A 15,812-nucleotide genomic window follows, 5' to 3' on the forward strand; every position below is an offset into this window, starting at 1 on the left:
CACTGCTGACATTCAACTAACATCAATAAGACAGATGATCTGGCTAATATTTCATTATTGTTTCTGGGATCCTACTGAGCACAACAATGGCAGCCATACTTCTAATACAACTTGGAATAGGCTCCAAAAAGAAAGTGAACAAAGGTGTTGGTTTTACGTAGTAGAATAACCAGGAAATTGAGCAAATGGACATAGACAAATAAAAGATAAAAGGGCAATGTTCGTGCTGAATATTCCTCGCATGCAGATAAACACTAAAGGGTTTGACTCCTAGATAAAGATACATGGCCTGAATATTTCCATCTGACTCAATGGCAGAAATCAGTATGATTAGCACATGGACACTCTGTGAAACTGCACACAAAAACCAGTACACTATCAATACACACAAAGCAGAAACACTCTGCAATGGGAAATACAAGGGCTCTACAAAAATACCAAGACTACAAACACAAGTTTATTTTTATTTGAAAGTACCAGAAATAGGAACTAAATATTGACATAAGAAACTGGAGATGTCAAACCCTCGAGCAACATGCAAAATGCCGGAGGAACTCAGTGTGGGTTAGACAGTGTCTGCGTGGAGGGAAAAGGATGTATAATGTTTCAGGTTGAGCTTCTTCATCTGAAGGGTTTTGACTCAAAATATCAACTGTCCATTTTCTTCCACAAATGCTGGCTGACCTATTGAAATCCTTCATCATTTCCTTTGGAACTTTATCTTGCTTGGCCAACAACCAGCTGCCATCTGATCACTGGAACCTCTTGGCCTTCCGCTATCATAATGAGGCAGGGACACTGTGATGATGGGCATTTTGAGTGACTAGTGTTTGTGTGGAGTGGGGGAAGAGGCTGTAATACAAGCCCAATCAAGACGGTGGGTCAATCTGGTTACAAGCAGTAAATGGAGAGCTTTAGTTTCCATATGCCAACGAGGAACATTGTCCAGAGCAAAACCTCATCGCTTCTCTCATATGGACAGATTTGAAGAGACAAAATGGCAGAAGGTCCAGAGGCAGCAAGAGGAATTTGTGGGTTATGACCCCTCCTTGGATGCACAATATACTGCTGGCTTGGCCCAAGTATCTTACCAAAACTCAACTCTGTGGGTTCCAATTGAGCTGATATTCACATGCAGCTGCTACCATATTGCAAGCTATATACAAGAGACTGAGAGTGACTTTCTACCATATGTATTTTATTCTTCCATAGAAAAATATACAGTACTACTTAAGTACGATGAGAAAGTATCTCCAAAGAGGAATTCTCAAAGGGAATTGGATAAATAAACTGAAGCGAGGAGCCTGTAGGACTGTGTGAAGGAGGGGTACTAATTGAACAAAGGGTATGATAGGTAAAATGGCTTCCTTTTATTTTCAAAACTAATTCACAGGTCATCAGCAAGGATGGCCTCCACCGTCCATCCCCAAGAGATGGGGACAACCCATTGTCTGCCCAATTCCAGGATTCAGAGTCGAACATACCTTGAAGTTGGAATGAACTCTGTTGTTGTAGAACATACCCAATGGTGTGAGTTCAGCTTTGGTTTCAGTGAGCCGTCCATGGGATTCCCCAGTAGGAACTTTATGGAACAGGTACCATATCCCAGTATCCTAATGGAGATGAAATGCATTATTGCACTTAGGTGGCGAGTGGTAGGAGAAAATACTTAAACTTAATATTCACCCTAAAAGCTATTGGCAATAAAAGAAAATCAGTATTTCACACTTTTTAAAGTAGTTTTTTTTTTAATCAGACTCCTTCTTTCTATGATGAATCAGATATTTGGATTCATGAAATTGATTCCTGGGATACAACAGATTAGTCTATTAAGACTGTACAAGATTTACAGAGCTAGGGTTGAAGAAATTTCTCCTTTCACTCTTAAATGGCTGACCTTTTACCTTAAGTATGTTCAAGGCAAGATCCGTTAGTTTTTGGGATGAATGGAAATCCAGGTGTGGAGGTGAGGAAAGGATCGGCAAAATCTTTCAAAGCCTCCTTCTGCTTCTATTCAATATCTTCTCATAGCCTGCCACGGCTCAGCCAGAGCAAATAATTCCAGACTATCAATAGAACAGACCCTTCAGCCCACTACACCAATGCTGATTTTTCTATCCAGCTACACAAATCCCATTTGCCCACATTAGGACCACATGCATTAGACCATTTTAAATGCCTCCCAATTCTTTTCCGCAATCAACCAAATAGGAACGCCCTGTCAAGTCTATAGTGTATACTAGGACCGAACTAGGTTTGGACCAGGACAAATCGTCACATCTTCCAGGAGCAAGAACCTCGGAATTTTCCTATGCAATGTAGTGCAAAAACCTGCACTGAATCCCTTGAATGAGAGGTGATCCTGTTGCTGGCTGGTGTGAACCTCGCCCTTTACAAGAAGAAAATGAGATGGTCCAAAATTGATCCCCTGGACCAGTTCTGATCACTTCAGAATGGCAAAGAGGAATGCCATGCTTTCCTCTGGCCCTTTGGCTTTGGAGGGAGAGGTTGAAGAGGTCACTGTGGACACACAGAAGGCGTCACAATGATATGGATATATTAGGTGATGTTGTAGGCAAATCTAGGAGGGACAATTCAGATTTCCATCAGTTCACTGTATTGAAGCATTAACTGCTACTATGGATAATTTCAGCACTGGCTAAGCCACCTACGCAAATTAAAATTTGCGCATTATAGAATGCAGAGAAAGGTGTCAATCAGGAAGTGTCAGCTTCTACCCACACCCTAGCACAGCAACGCAACGTGACCAGGCACTCACCTGAGAACCTGCAGCAGCATTGTTAATGAGATGATTGTTAGGATTGGCAACCCAGAACGTGGACACGGCCCTGAAGAGGAATGGCATAACACAATCAGAACAACATTGGCACCAGCTTGGAGAGGGTCTTCCCTGCCCTCCTTGTATAGAATAATACAATCCAGGAGACCATTTGGTCCTCTGTGGCTAGGCCAGTTCTTAAAGTCCAAATGAGTCTCACGATAGCAGTATTACATTGGCAAATGGAGGGATATAGGCCAATTACAGACCAATGTGCAAGTTAAATTGGCCTGATGGTCAGCACTGTACTACTCTACGTTCATTTACCTCACATGGCCTCTGTGGTGCTGGAAGCATTTCCTTTTCAGATATTCATACAACCTCCTTTGAAAAATCCTACTGAATCATCTTCTACCATCCTTACGTACAGTAAATCACTCCACAAAATAATCACCCTATTCCACCTGTTAGAAATGGCATTTAACTCTGCTCTCAAACCCAGCAGGCATGGAATATCTGTGTTTAGTTTACGTTTTTCCTATGAATGCTGCTTATCTGATGCTATGTTCTGTGATGCTGCTTCATCCCACCCATGTATACTGACAATAAACTGGGCTGTGATGGTGACATTTACCATCTTGATTAAAAGCTTATCATTGCTTCTGGGAGCACTGAGCAGCTTTGCCACTGCTTTCCCTATTCAATAAACAACAATTCAAAAAACTTCACTGGCCAAGCTGCGTTTTGGGGACAAAAGGCAAGATCAGCTTTATTTGCCGCACGTACATCGCAGCATCCAGCGAAATGCGTCACTTGCGTCAAATCAAACCGGTGAGAATTGTGCTGGGGCAGCTCGCAAGCGTCACCACACTTCTAGTGCCCGCAGCTTTCTAAGCTTGACTGGTGACAACTGGCACTGTAGAGCAACTGTGCTAACAGCTAGGCCACTGTGCCATGACAAGGTAATGAATAACTTGGCATTAATATAATACTTTGCTTTTGATTATAGTTCTGCTTTGAAATTCACAAGCCCATCGTGAGGCGAGACTAAGCCACTGGTTCACTGAGGGCTGGCGGTCTGTACTTGTACCAAGTACGAGAAACGTTGGAGGGAAATTCCAAGGAGAGAAATGTAACCCCAAACAGAGAAAAGGTTCTGCTGCCGTTTCACTTTGACAGTCAAAACACAAATCCATCTGCAAGATATTAGTTACACAGCATACATACTCACTTTGTCTTCACCAGCCCAGCTTCTACATTAACACTGGGTATCAATATACAGCAATAATCTAGTTCCCACAGACATAACTCTGAATTGGCACGATAAATTTATCAGCTATAGCTCAGTACAGTCTACTCAGAGTCTTAAAGACTCAAGATCAAGTTCCACTCCAGCAATCTGACCACAAACTAGCTGAACTTCAATCAACGTGCAAATTTATCATATTCAAACGTGATCATCTTCGTCTCTCTAGCCCGGCCCATCATTTCAGACGAATTAACGTGAACTGACTCCACCTTCCCTAATCTTTCACGATCAACATCAGTTTCAAACCCAAAATTTACAACCTCATCAGCTTCTAAACTAGTATCAACAACCTCCAGTCAGTGACAGAGATCTGTCATCTAAGCTGATTGCAAAGTTGCAAATCAGCGTGATGCAGGGGCAGCCATCAATCAGGAGGCGGCAGCCAATTTCTGCCTTAGCTGTAGATGTCTACCAAAGAAATTGGAATTTCCTGCCTATATTATTAAAATAAAAATGGAAACAAATGTGTATAAACGATGGTTGGGAGGGGTGGAAAGAGGGGAAACCTGTACGCTCAGGGAGCCCAGAGTCAGACTTTCCTTTAAGTTTCGGAATCAGAATCTGAACTTATTCTCCACAGCTAGTGGACAAGCAAGGGAAAACTCATAATCGTCAAAGCACCTTCCGGGCAACTTATTGTACAGGTATCAGTGAGAATTAATAAAAATCAACAGCCTGAAAGAAAAATGCAGATAATTTGACATTGGAAGCAGGTTAACTTTACACCCACTTTGAACCAAATTGCAGAAGATTTGTATGCACTGTTATTTAGTTTAGGGGTGAAGCTATTATAATGTTCTTGGTGCCAGATCTTAGATTAAATATGAATACAAGAGAGCAAAATCTGTGCAGGGATAGACATAACATACCCTGCCAGAGATTCCTCACAAGGCATTTGCTGCACCCTGCAGGAAACTTCTAGTTAAATGTAAGGAATGCTGCCCATAGAGAACAATCTTTGAGCCAATACATTTGAGCATTTAACTGATGCAAGCTCTGTAAAGCCTGCCACATATGTCCACTCTGGCCTTCTAAATTCTACTTCTCAATCTAAGCTGCTCAAACTCACAAGTTCACTTCGTTAAAGAAAATTCCATTCGAATGCAAAATTTTAAAAAAAACACAGCGGACGCTGGAAATCTAAAACATGCTGAAAATACTTTGCGGGTCAGGCAGCATCTGTGGGAAGAGAAATGGAGGTAATGTCTGTCCAAGGGTCTCTGATCTGAAATGTTAATTCTGCTTCTTTTCCAAAAGATACAGGCTGACTTCTTGAGTACTTAATTTATTTTTCTGTTTTTATTGTCTGAATCCATCTTATTTTTAAATAGGAATCCTCCCAACAAAAAAAAATGCAGGAATGGGCATGGTCCCGAGGTAAATCCAAACATTTACTTGCAGTCAGTCGCTGGGACGGGGACGTAGTTGCCGTAAACATTATTCCGAATCGAGGAGCACATCAAGTCATTCCTGTCCGTGGGTAGGAGTGTGCCAGGTCTGGTGACAAGTCCGAGGTTGTGGTACAGAACGTTCCTTTCTTCAATCCCATCCTCCAGGAAGAAACAGTGCCCCAATGTGTCGTAGCCGACAGTATCCCTTATCTGCAGAATAAACAGAGGGAAATTGGGCTTTACCTTTTGTGGTTCAGCCACTGGGGCCAGACAGGTGGGCACTCTGTAACCAAGTGTGGAAAAATTTCCATCATCCCATGAGACTATTTAACAAGTGCACAAAACGACATCAGCAGAGGAGAATGGCGATGATCCAAAGTGCTATAGAGCTGCACAGCATGGGGACAAGCCAGAGTCCATGGAGACCATTTACACTAAGCCCATGTGATTCTCCCCACATACAATTGCTAGAAAAAGTTTGTGTACCCTTTGCAGTTATCTGGGTTTCTGCATTAATTACTCTTAAAAATGTGGTCTGATCTTCATCCAAGTCACAATAATAGACAAACACAATCTGCCTAAAATAATAACACACAAGCAATTGTACTTTTCATGTCTTTACCGAATACATTGTTTAATCATTCACAGTCCAGGCTGGAAAAATTCTGTGAACCCTAGTATTTAGTAACTGGTAGAACCTCCTTTAGCAACAATATCTGCCATCACACGTTTCTTGTAGCTACTGATCAGACTTGTACAACTGTGAGGAGGAATTTTAGAGCATTCCTCCATACAAAACTGTTTCAGATCATCAATATTTCTGGGATACCTTTCGTGAACAGCTCTCTTCAGGTCAAGACACAGCATCCAAGGTCTGGACTCTGACTTGGCCATTCCAACACATGGATTTTCTTCTTTTTAAACCATTCTGTTGTTGATTAAGCTTCAGGTGACGGACCACTGCCCTGATATTCTGTAAAATATCTTGATACAAGTTTGAATTCATTCTTCCCTCGATGATTGCAAGCTGTCCAAGCCGTAAACAGCAAAGCAGCCCCAAATCACGATGCTCCTTCCACCATGCTTCACTGCTGCTGTGAGGTTTTGGTGCTGGTGTGCAGTGCCCTTTTCCTCCAAACATAGCGGTGTGCATTTCTGCTGAAAAGTTCAATTTTTATTTCCTCTGTCCACAGAACATTGTCCCAGAAGCATTGTGGAACGTCCAGGTGGCCTTTTGCAAACTTGAGATGTGCAGCAATGTTATTTTTTGGATATCAATGGTTTCCTCTGCGGTGTCCTTCCATGAACACCATTGTTGTTCAGTGTTCTTCTGAAGTGGACACATGAACAGAGATGTTAGCCAGTTTGAGAAGTTTCTGCAGCTCTTTTGCTGTTACCCTTGAGTTCTTTTTCACCTCCTTCAGCACTGTACACTGTGCTGTTGGTGTGATCTTAACAGGATGTGCACTCCGAGTGAGAGAAGCAACAGTACTGAATTTCCTCCATTTGGAGACAATTTCTCTTACTGTGGACTGATGAACACTCAGGACTTTAGAAATGTTTTTGTAGCCTCTTTCTGCTTCATGCATCTCTACAATTCTTCTTCCAAGGTCCTCTGAAAGTTGTTTTGATCGAGGCATGGTGCACAAATAAACAGATCTTTCTTGAGAAGAGCAGGCTCTGTCAGTAACTTGACTTGGTGTGTCTTTTTTATAGGGTAGGGCACCTCTACATCCCACACCTCCAATCTCATCTCACTGATTGGTACACCTGACTTCAAATAGCTTTTGTAGGCGTTAATACCCCAGATGTTCACTTACATTTTTGAACCTCGACTGTGATTGTTTAACTGGTGCACTCAGTATTGACAAGCAGTAGTACAATTGTTTGTGTGTTATTAGTTTAGGCATATTGTGCTCGTCTATTATTGTGACTTAAGGCTTTAACGAGACCATACTTTATAAGTAATTAATGCAGAAAAACCAGGCAATTGCAAAGGGTTCGCAAACTCTTTCTTGTAACTGTACCTATCAACTACCTTCAGATTCACCCACTCACCTGTACACTAGGGGCAATTGACAATAGCCAATTAACCTACCAGGCCACGAGTCTTTGGCATGTGGAAGGAAACTGGAGCATCTGGAGAAAACATGCATGATTGCACCAACTCCACATAGACAGCACCCACGGTCAGGATTGAACCTGGATTTTTGGTGCTACGATGCAGTGGATCTAGCAGCTATGCCACTTGTGTATAGATATGGATACCAGTCGACAGTTTAAAATGCAGAGGAAGTGGAGAGGAGATGAGAAGACAAAAACAAAATAACTCTTATGCTGGAATAGAAGGCAGGGAGAGGTAATGATAATTGCACCTTCCAAACCCACAACTTCCAACAACGAGGACAAGGGCAGTAACAGCACGGGGACACCACCACATACAGCTTCTGCTCCAAGTCACACACCTCTCCATCCTCAACGTATAATGTGGTTCCTGCATTATCTATATCCTTGAAATCCCTTCATACAGCACATCTTCATCGGAAGGACTGTGACAATTCAAGCCAACTGCTTACCATCACTTTCTCAAGGGAAATTAGGAATGGGCAATAAATACTGGCTCTTATCCTCGAAATTGTTTGAAGGCGCAATAGCACAAAACCTGCAGATTATCTGAGAAGTTACCAGCACTGAGTCATTAGGAACAAATGAATAGTTTAATAACTCTCAAGAAAAACTATAAAACAATGCAAATGTGTGTGTGCACTGAAGCATGGGGGGTGGGGGGAATACTGATGGGATCAGTGTTTCCTCATTTGTGTCCCAAAGCACACGATGGTCAGTAATAAATCAAACAATTAATTCAAAAGAAATTTCCTTATTCAGGCATTGAAGGTAGTGGAGGTGAATAAGGGAAACTGGATAAATATACAAGGAGAGGATCCTTTGAGGTGAGATAAGGAGGGTGGGGATAGTCATTTGTGTAGCCTAACCGGGGAGCTGGACCCCTTGAGACAGTTAGCCAGTTTCTGTGCCAAACACGCAATTCTAAGTAAAATAAACAGTCCAGATCAAACAGGAAGAGACTTACCAGCAAACCATTGGTTGCATGGACTGTGACACATCTGGAGAAGCAATGGTGGATTGCAAGGCTCCTCAGATAGGTTGGTGATGAGTAGCCACCAAGTCTATCCACATCCCCACAGAGGTGGAAATGCACAGGGTAACTGCCCATCACCTGCTGACCCATGTGCATTAGCTCCACGTCGGAGAGATGAACAGAGGTGAAGTTCTTCAAAATCTACCAAAATGGAAAGGAAAAGATGAAAGCTAAGTTTCTGCTGAAAAAGAAACTCAAAAAATAAAGGATAAAAATTCCTATCCTGCAATTCTTTACTGGACCATAAATGCCCTCAGCAAGAGTTTCACAGGGTGCCACCAACAACTCATCAAAGCCTCAAACTTTTCAGATAGGTGATAAAAAGCAAGATAGAACTGTGAATCATCCAGACCTGAATGACATTTATGTAACTGTATCTAGGGCAACAGAATGGCAAAGCAAGTGAACCTGAATCAGGTTTATAAATCACTGTACTGTTGCCGCAGACAAGGCAAAAATCATAAAATTACTATAAATTACAAAATAAATAGGGTCAAAGAAAATAAATACTGAGCTAATGTTTATGAGTTTATGGTAGAAGCCGTTTCTGAACTGTTGGGTGTGTCTTCAGACTCCTGTATCTCCTTCCTGATAGCAGTAACAAATGGAGGGCATGTCTCAGATGGTGAGGGTCCTTAATGATAGATGCCGGCCTCTTGAAGCATGATCTCTTGAAGATGTCCTCAATAGTGGAGAGGCAAATGATGGAGCCGGCTGAGTTTACAGCCCTCTGCAGCTTTTACTGATCCTGGGCCTCCATACCAGATGGTCATGCAACCAGTCAGAATGCTTTCCATTGTACATCTGCAGAAAGTTGTAAGAGACTTGGCAACACACCAAATTTCCTCAGACTCCTAAAAGAGTAAAGCCTTCTTTGAGACTGCATCAACATGTTGGGCCCAAGGCAGATCTTCAGAGACACTGACAACGAGGAACTTGGAGCTGAGCCTTCAATAAGGACTGGTGTGCATTCTCCCAACTTCCCCTTCCTGAAGTCCACAATCATTACTTTGGTCTCACGGATGTTGTGGGCAAGGTTGTCGTCCAACCACCTGATCTGTCTCACTCCTGTTTGCCGCAACGTTGGCATCTAAGGTTTGACGAACAAAAGTGAATTGATACTCTTGACTGTGCTTAGCCATACAGTCTTGAGGGTAGAGAGCAGAGGGGATGGAGCAACTGCCTACAGAGACTGGGTGCAATCTGTCTGAGGTTTGCATGTTCTTCTCTCCATGACCAGGTACTCCAGCTTCCTCCATCCCATACCAACTGTGGTTGGTAAGTTAACTGCCCACTAGAACTTGCCCCTGTAGTGTAGGAATTCAGTGCATCTATACATTATCTCAATCTGGGGCAACTGGATGGAAATGTAGGGAGAATAAATGGGATTAATATAGCAGGGTGTTTGATGAATAGCTCTCACTCAGCAGGTCAAAGGCTTTCACACTGTTTCACTATGACTGGGTTCCTAATGCAGTGTGCTGCCTGCTTGCTCTCACTCCCTTTTATTTAAAGGCTCTTTCAACAAAACAGAAATTATTTCTACTCACTTCCACTCCCAAGCTGGGGAGAAGAAGGTAGGCTTTGTGTCTATGGTGCTTGATGGTTGGCATGGGCTCAGAGGGCTGAAGGGCTTGCCTCCAGATTGCATGGCTCTACAGTTTCCTCAGTTATTCACTGTTAAATTCAACCGAGAAGCACAAATGTGGGTTAAGAGGAGAGCTGATAATGAGAATCAGGTTTAGTATCACTAGCATATGTTGTGAAATTTGTTGTTTTGTGGCAGCAGTACATTGCAATACATAAAAAACTATAAATTCACAGTATGAATATATTTAAAAAGTGAAAATTAAATTAGTACAAAAAGTGAGGGAAAAAACCATTCTGAGGTAGTGTTCATGTGTTCATTGTCCATTAAGGAATCTGACGGCAGAGGGAAAGAAGCTGTTCCTGAAATGTTGAGTGTGTGTCTTCAGCTTTGTATTTCTTTTTGATGGTAACAATGAGAGGAGTGATGGGGTCAATAATGATGGATACAACCGTTCTGAGGCATTGCCTTTTGAAGATGTGCTTAGAAGGTTGGCGTCATTCAATGTCTGTAGTGAGATGCTGAAGATGTTCTATAGGTCAGTTGTGGAGAGCGCCCTCTTCTTTGTGGTGGCGTGTTGGGGAGGAAGCATTAAGAAGAGGGACGCCTCACGTCTTAATAAGCTGGTAAGGAAGGCGGGCTCTGTCGTGGGCAAAGTACTGGAGAGTTTAACATCGGTAGCTGAGCGAAGGGCGCTGAGTAGGCTACGGTCAATTATGGAAAACTCTGAACATCCTCTACATAGCACCATCCAGAGACAGAGAAGCAGTTTCAGCGACAGGTTACTATCGATGCAATGCTCCTCAGACAGGATGAAGAGGTCAATACTCCCCAATGCCATTAGGCTTTACAATTCAACCGCCAGGACTTAAGAACTTTTTAAAAGCTATTATTAATGCTTTTTGAGATAGTGATTTAGATGCATATCATATTTTTTTACTGAGTTAAGTATTGTATGTAATTAGTTTTGCTACAACAAGTGTATGGGACATTGGAAAAAAGGTTGAATTTCCCCATGGGGATGAATAAAGTATCTATCTATCTATCTATCAATACTGGGAGGCTAGTACCCATGATGGAGTTGGCTGAACTCACAACTTCCGGCAGCTTCTTCTAAGGTTCTGCAGTAGCCCCCTCCCCCAACCACCAGACGGTGACACAACCAGTTAGAAGGCTCTCCACAGTGCATCTGTAGAAATTTGAGAGCGTCTTTGGTGACATGCCATTCTACTGCATGTCACCATCGTACCACTCTCGTGCCTTCTTTGTAATTGCATTAGTATGTTGGACCCAGAATAGATCCTCAGAGATGTTGACAGCCAGGAACTTGAAAGTGCTCACCCACTCCACTTCCGATCCTTCGATGAGGCCTGATGTGTATTGCCTCGATTTCCCAATCCTGAAAGCAACATGAACGCCTTGGTCTTACTGACAAGATTGTGGTTGCCACATCTCTCAACTAGCTGATCTATCTCACTCCCTTATCACTGTCACCATCTGAAATTCTGCCAGCAATAGTGGTGGCTTCAGCAAGTTTACAGATGGCATTTGAGCTGTGCCTAACCACGCGAGTGGGTGTAGAGAGTAGAGCAGTGAGCTAAACACACATCCTTCAGGCGTGCCAGTGAGGAGATGCTATTTCCAATTTGATGCAGTCTCCCGGTGAGGAAGTCAAGGATCCAGATGCAGAGGGAGGTACAGTGGCCCAGGTTTTAGAGTTTGTTGACTCGAACTAAGGGCACGATTGTGTTGAATGCTGAACTGTAGTTAATACCTACATCACATGACGTATTGTCCAGATGACTCATTGCCAAGTAGAGAGCTGGTGTGATCGCTTCTGCTGCAGATCTGTCATGGTGATCGGCAAGTTGCAGTGGATCCAGATACTAGCTCGGGCAGAAGTTGATTCTAACCATGACCAGCCTCTCCAAGTACTTCATCACAGTTGGTGTGAGTGCCACTGGTCAATGGGCAGCTCACCCTGCTCTTCTCAGGCACTGGTCTGGTTGTCAGCCCTTTTGCAACTACCAACTGCAGCAGTGAGTTTGAAGGTTAAAGCAGGCAGGAAGGAGGCTGGTTTTGGAGCACAAACAATGGTACTAAGTGTGCTATTCTCTCCCTGGAATTCTGTCAGCGCCTCAAACAAAAAAAAGGTACCAAAAAGTAATAAGTCAGTTAGATTGGAATAAACTGTGTCATCACTGTAGTGCAAAGATTAAAAGAAATTTTTTGTTCTACCCTTGTCATCAATTCCATGAACTTAATAAAGATACAGATTTGAAATAAATATCTGCTGCTGAACTGTAATAAAATCAACCGGCCTACAGGAAAACTTCAGACTTACCTTTAAATGCCCTCCAAATGTATCGTGCTTAAAAAACCGACACCAGTTGTCTTCATAGCAGGAATCCTCCATCTCTCCCTTAATGACGATGTTCCTCGTCAACATTCCCACCTCTGCTCTCATGTCTACCCCATTCATGATTTCTCCCACATGTAGGAACTGAGCCTTTCCTGAAATGAGGCAGTGGGAAAGAAGAGGGAGAAATGAATGGAGGGAAGGATTTGATGAATAATAAAGAGGAAGATTGTGTAAACTTAAATACTAGAGGGACTTGATGAGCTGAATGGCCTGGTTTCACACCAAGTTCTATGTTACCCCAAAACTTTAATCACAATTCATCCTAATTTAAGTCAGCGGTATTATATTCCTGATTGTGATTTGTGTATGTCCAGCTTCACATTTAGTCTAATCAGGTGTACCTTTAAATTTCTGCACAGTGACCAGAAGGTTCTAGCAACTGCTAAGGAAGTTAACAAAATACAAACAAAAATCCAGATGTTGGGAACCAGGAAACACAGCCGGAAGTATTAACACGGTTTCTTTTTCTACAGACGCTGCTTGACCGGCTGAGCAGCATTGAAGAAACTGACTGTCCAGCAATACTTACTGAGATACACCACAGATTAGGCCATTCCTGAGTTAACCCTGGCCTAACTACAAGACAATTTAATGACCACTTAACCTACCGACTGGTACATCTTTTGGATTGGGAAGGAAACTGGAGCACCCGGAACATACAAACTCCTCAGAGGCAGTGGCAGGAATTGAACCCAGGTTGCCAATGCAGTAAAACATTGTGCTAACCACTACGCTACCAAGCCGTCCTGCGGAACTAGTCTCAAGCGAAGCAAAAACACTGAACAAAAGGCTTCAAGAAGCTCAAGTAGAAAGGCTGAGAGAAGAATCCAATCACAAGCAAACTTGTCAACCTTTCCTTTTATAGAATACACCACTGATGTTGTGGGATAATGCTTATTTTAATACCCAAATCTTATACTTCAGAAAGCTATCAATCAGTCAAGGAGATCTTGCCCGTCCATCATTGTTAAAATAAAAAGGTCACCCATATTGTCATCATGACCATTGCAGTTTGTGGAAGCTTGCTGTCTATCAATAGGTTGCTAGGTTACAAAAATGACCACACTGCATGATGCATTTCATTGTCTGCAAAGCACTTTACATTGCCCCTAGCAGGTGCTATTGAAAATTTTATATAATATCATTCTTTCTCCTGATCCCTCGTAGTCAGGGGTAACCTCGGCAGGGGCTTCCTCACAGGCGCTTCACTCTCACTGCTTGAGGTGTTAGTTATAAACTCTGCAAGCCCCCATCCTCAAATACTCAGACATACCCAGACCTCAACAGTCATTTTACACTAACTCATACAACATAGTACCTAGTTATTTTAGCTTTACATTCCTCTACCACTCTGAACTCCCATTCCCCATTTCAGAATTTCCGTAACTACTTTTATAATTTAGTAATGGTTTTAGCTGATAAATGTATTAGAATTGGACTAACACAGAATGGGAGAATTTATTTATTTTGAAAGCAAGTAATAATTTTATATTTATTATTCACTGGCAGGAGGTAAAACAATTCCCTCTCCGAATTGCAAGGTGCAGCATGCAGCAGTCCATGGTCTGAGCTCAGCTGTTTAACCAGCAAATGTGCAGGATCTTCCATTTACTCCCAGCCACGGGCTCTGCTCAGGGGAACTGTCCGCTCTACACTGCCTTTCCCAGCACTCTCACTGTTTGTCAGCAACTATATCCTGTTCTGGGGCAAAACCACTGCCTAGTAGCTGCCATAATAAATATACTTCTTCACCATTTAACACCTGTTGCATCAATGGTCTCAAGAAATATGGATAAAGGAGACCATTCAGCCCATCAAACTAGTTCCACCAATCAACAGGCTATTGCCTAATCTGCTGATTATATACCTGCTCTTTCCCCCTTTCCATTTAGACTCTTTCCCTTCAAATCTCACATTTCCAAGAAACACCCCCTAATTTTCTAACTTCCAAAGAATACAACTCCAGTTTGCACAACGTTATCTCATTGTGATGGTTCTGCTTCACAGTTAGAGATGTGATCAAATACCCTGCTGTTATAACAGCTGGAAAGCACACGTGATATTAACTGCAGGCACAAATTTATCAATTTAATAATCAATTGCACTATCCCTTCAGGTCACTAGAGCAACATATAGCTCTATACCAAAGTTTACCACATACCTCAAGTCAGCCCCATCATCCTCGGCTTTCAGAACAGCCAAGGTTACTATTCAAAATCCATGAGAGAAGGCAAGAGATATATACAGGTGTCCCCCACTTTATGAAAGTAAAGACCTACATTAATACCTGTTTTCGCTAATCCGAAAGAAATCCGAAGAGGATTTTCACTTTTATGAAAAATGGCGCCCACTTTAAACTTGTGTTTACCCTGAGAAAGACGACCATGACCGTGAAGCCTTGCGTGGGTAGGTGTGTGTGCGTGCGTGTACGTGCCGATTTTTTTTTCTACAAATCAGTTTTGACTAAATCTTCCTGATTCTGGTAAGTGAAACTACACTGTACATACATTATTTCTACTTTATGTAGGCTGTGTATTTATCATATCATTCCTGCTTTTACTATATGTTAGTGTTATTTTAGGTTTTATGTGTTATTTGGTAGGTTATTTTTTTGGGTCTGGGAACGCTCAAAAATTTTTCCCATATAAATTCATGGTATTTGCTTCTTCGCTTTACGCCGTTTCGGCTTACGAAAGGCTTCATGGGAACGCTCTACTTTCAGGTGACGGGGGAAACCTGTGCTGTGGCAGCAGACTCTCATTGTGTTTTACAGCCTCACCCCTTCTCCCTGGGCTGAAAGAGGTAAGCACTTCATAGATCCTATCCGATCAATGCAGTCACCTCCCTGAACGTCCTCCTCCTCCATGACCAGTGCACAACGCCTGTGTGACGCACCACACGCCACTGACAAAATGCATTGCCCAAACTGCTGCTCCAACATCTGCCAAACCCATCAGCTCTCCCTTCAGCAAAGCAGGGCAGTAGATGCAACGTGCAAGTCACACATGATCCGACTCTGAAATATATCACTAGTCCTTCATCGTCAATGGTTCCAAGTCCAGGGATTCCCAAATCAGCAGCAATTACAGAGCAACACACAGCAGCAGCAGCAGCTCAGGATGGGACATCACTCCCACTAATTCAAGGACATTCAGGAATGGGT

General features: G+C 42.6%; 1 protein-coding gene across 1 annotated transcript in view; it reads right to left on the minus strand.

Moving 5' to 3' along the window:
• Positions 1 to 15,812, minus strand: part of cemip2 (cell migration inducing hyaluronidase 2) — a 100,797-nt gene that overhangs the window by 45,309 nt on the left and 39,676 nt on the right. The window contains exons 7-11 of the mRNA XM_073048544.1: positions 12,572 to 12,741; positions 8,571 to 8,780; positions 5,484 to 5,689; positions 2,780 to 2,849; positions 1,485 to 1,613 (exon numbers count right to left, since the gene is read on the minus strand). Of these exons, the coding sequence (XP_072904645.1) occupies positions 1,485 to 1,613; positions 2,780 to 2,849; positions 5,484 to 5,689; positions 8,571 to 8,780; positions 12,572 to 12,741 (785 nt within the window). The remainder of the gene's footprint in view (positions 1 to 1,484; positions 1,614 to 2,779; positions 2,850 to 5,483; positions 5,690 to 8,570; positions 8,781 to 12,571; positions 12,742 to 15,812) is intronic.

Source organism: Hemitrygon akajei, chromosome 6 (assembly GCF_048418815.1).
Source record: "Hemitrygon akajei chromosome 6, sHemAka1.3, whole genome shotgun sequence".
Lineage (NCBI taxonomy): Eukaryota > Metazoa > Chordata > Chondrichthyes > Myliobatiformes > Dasyatidae > Hemitrygon > Hemitrygon akajei.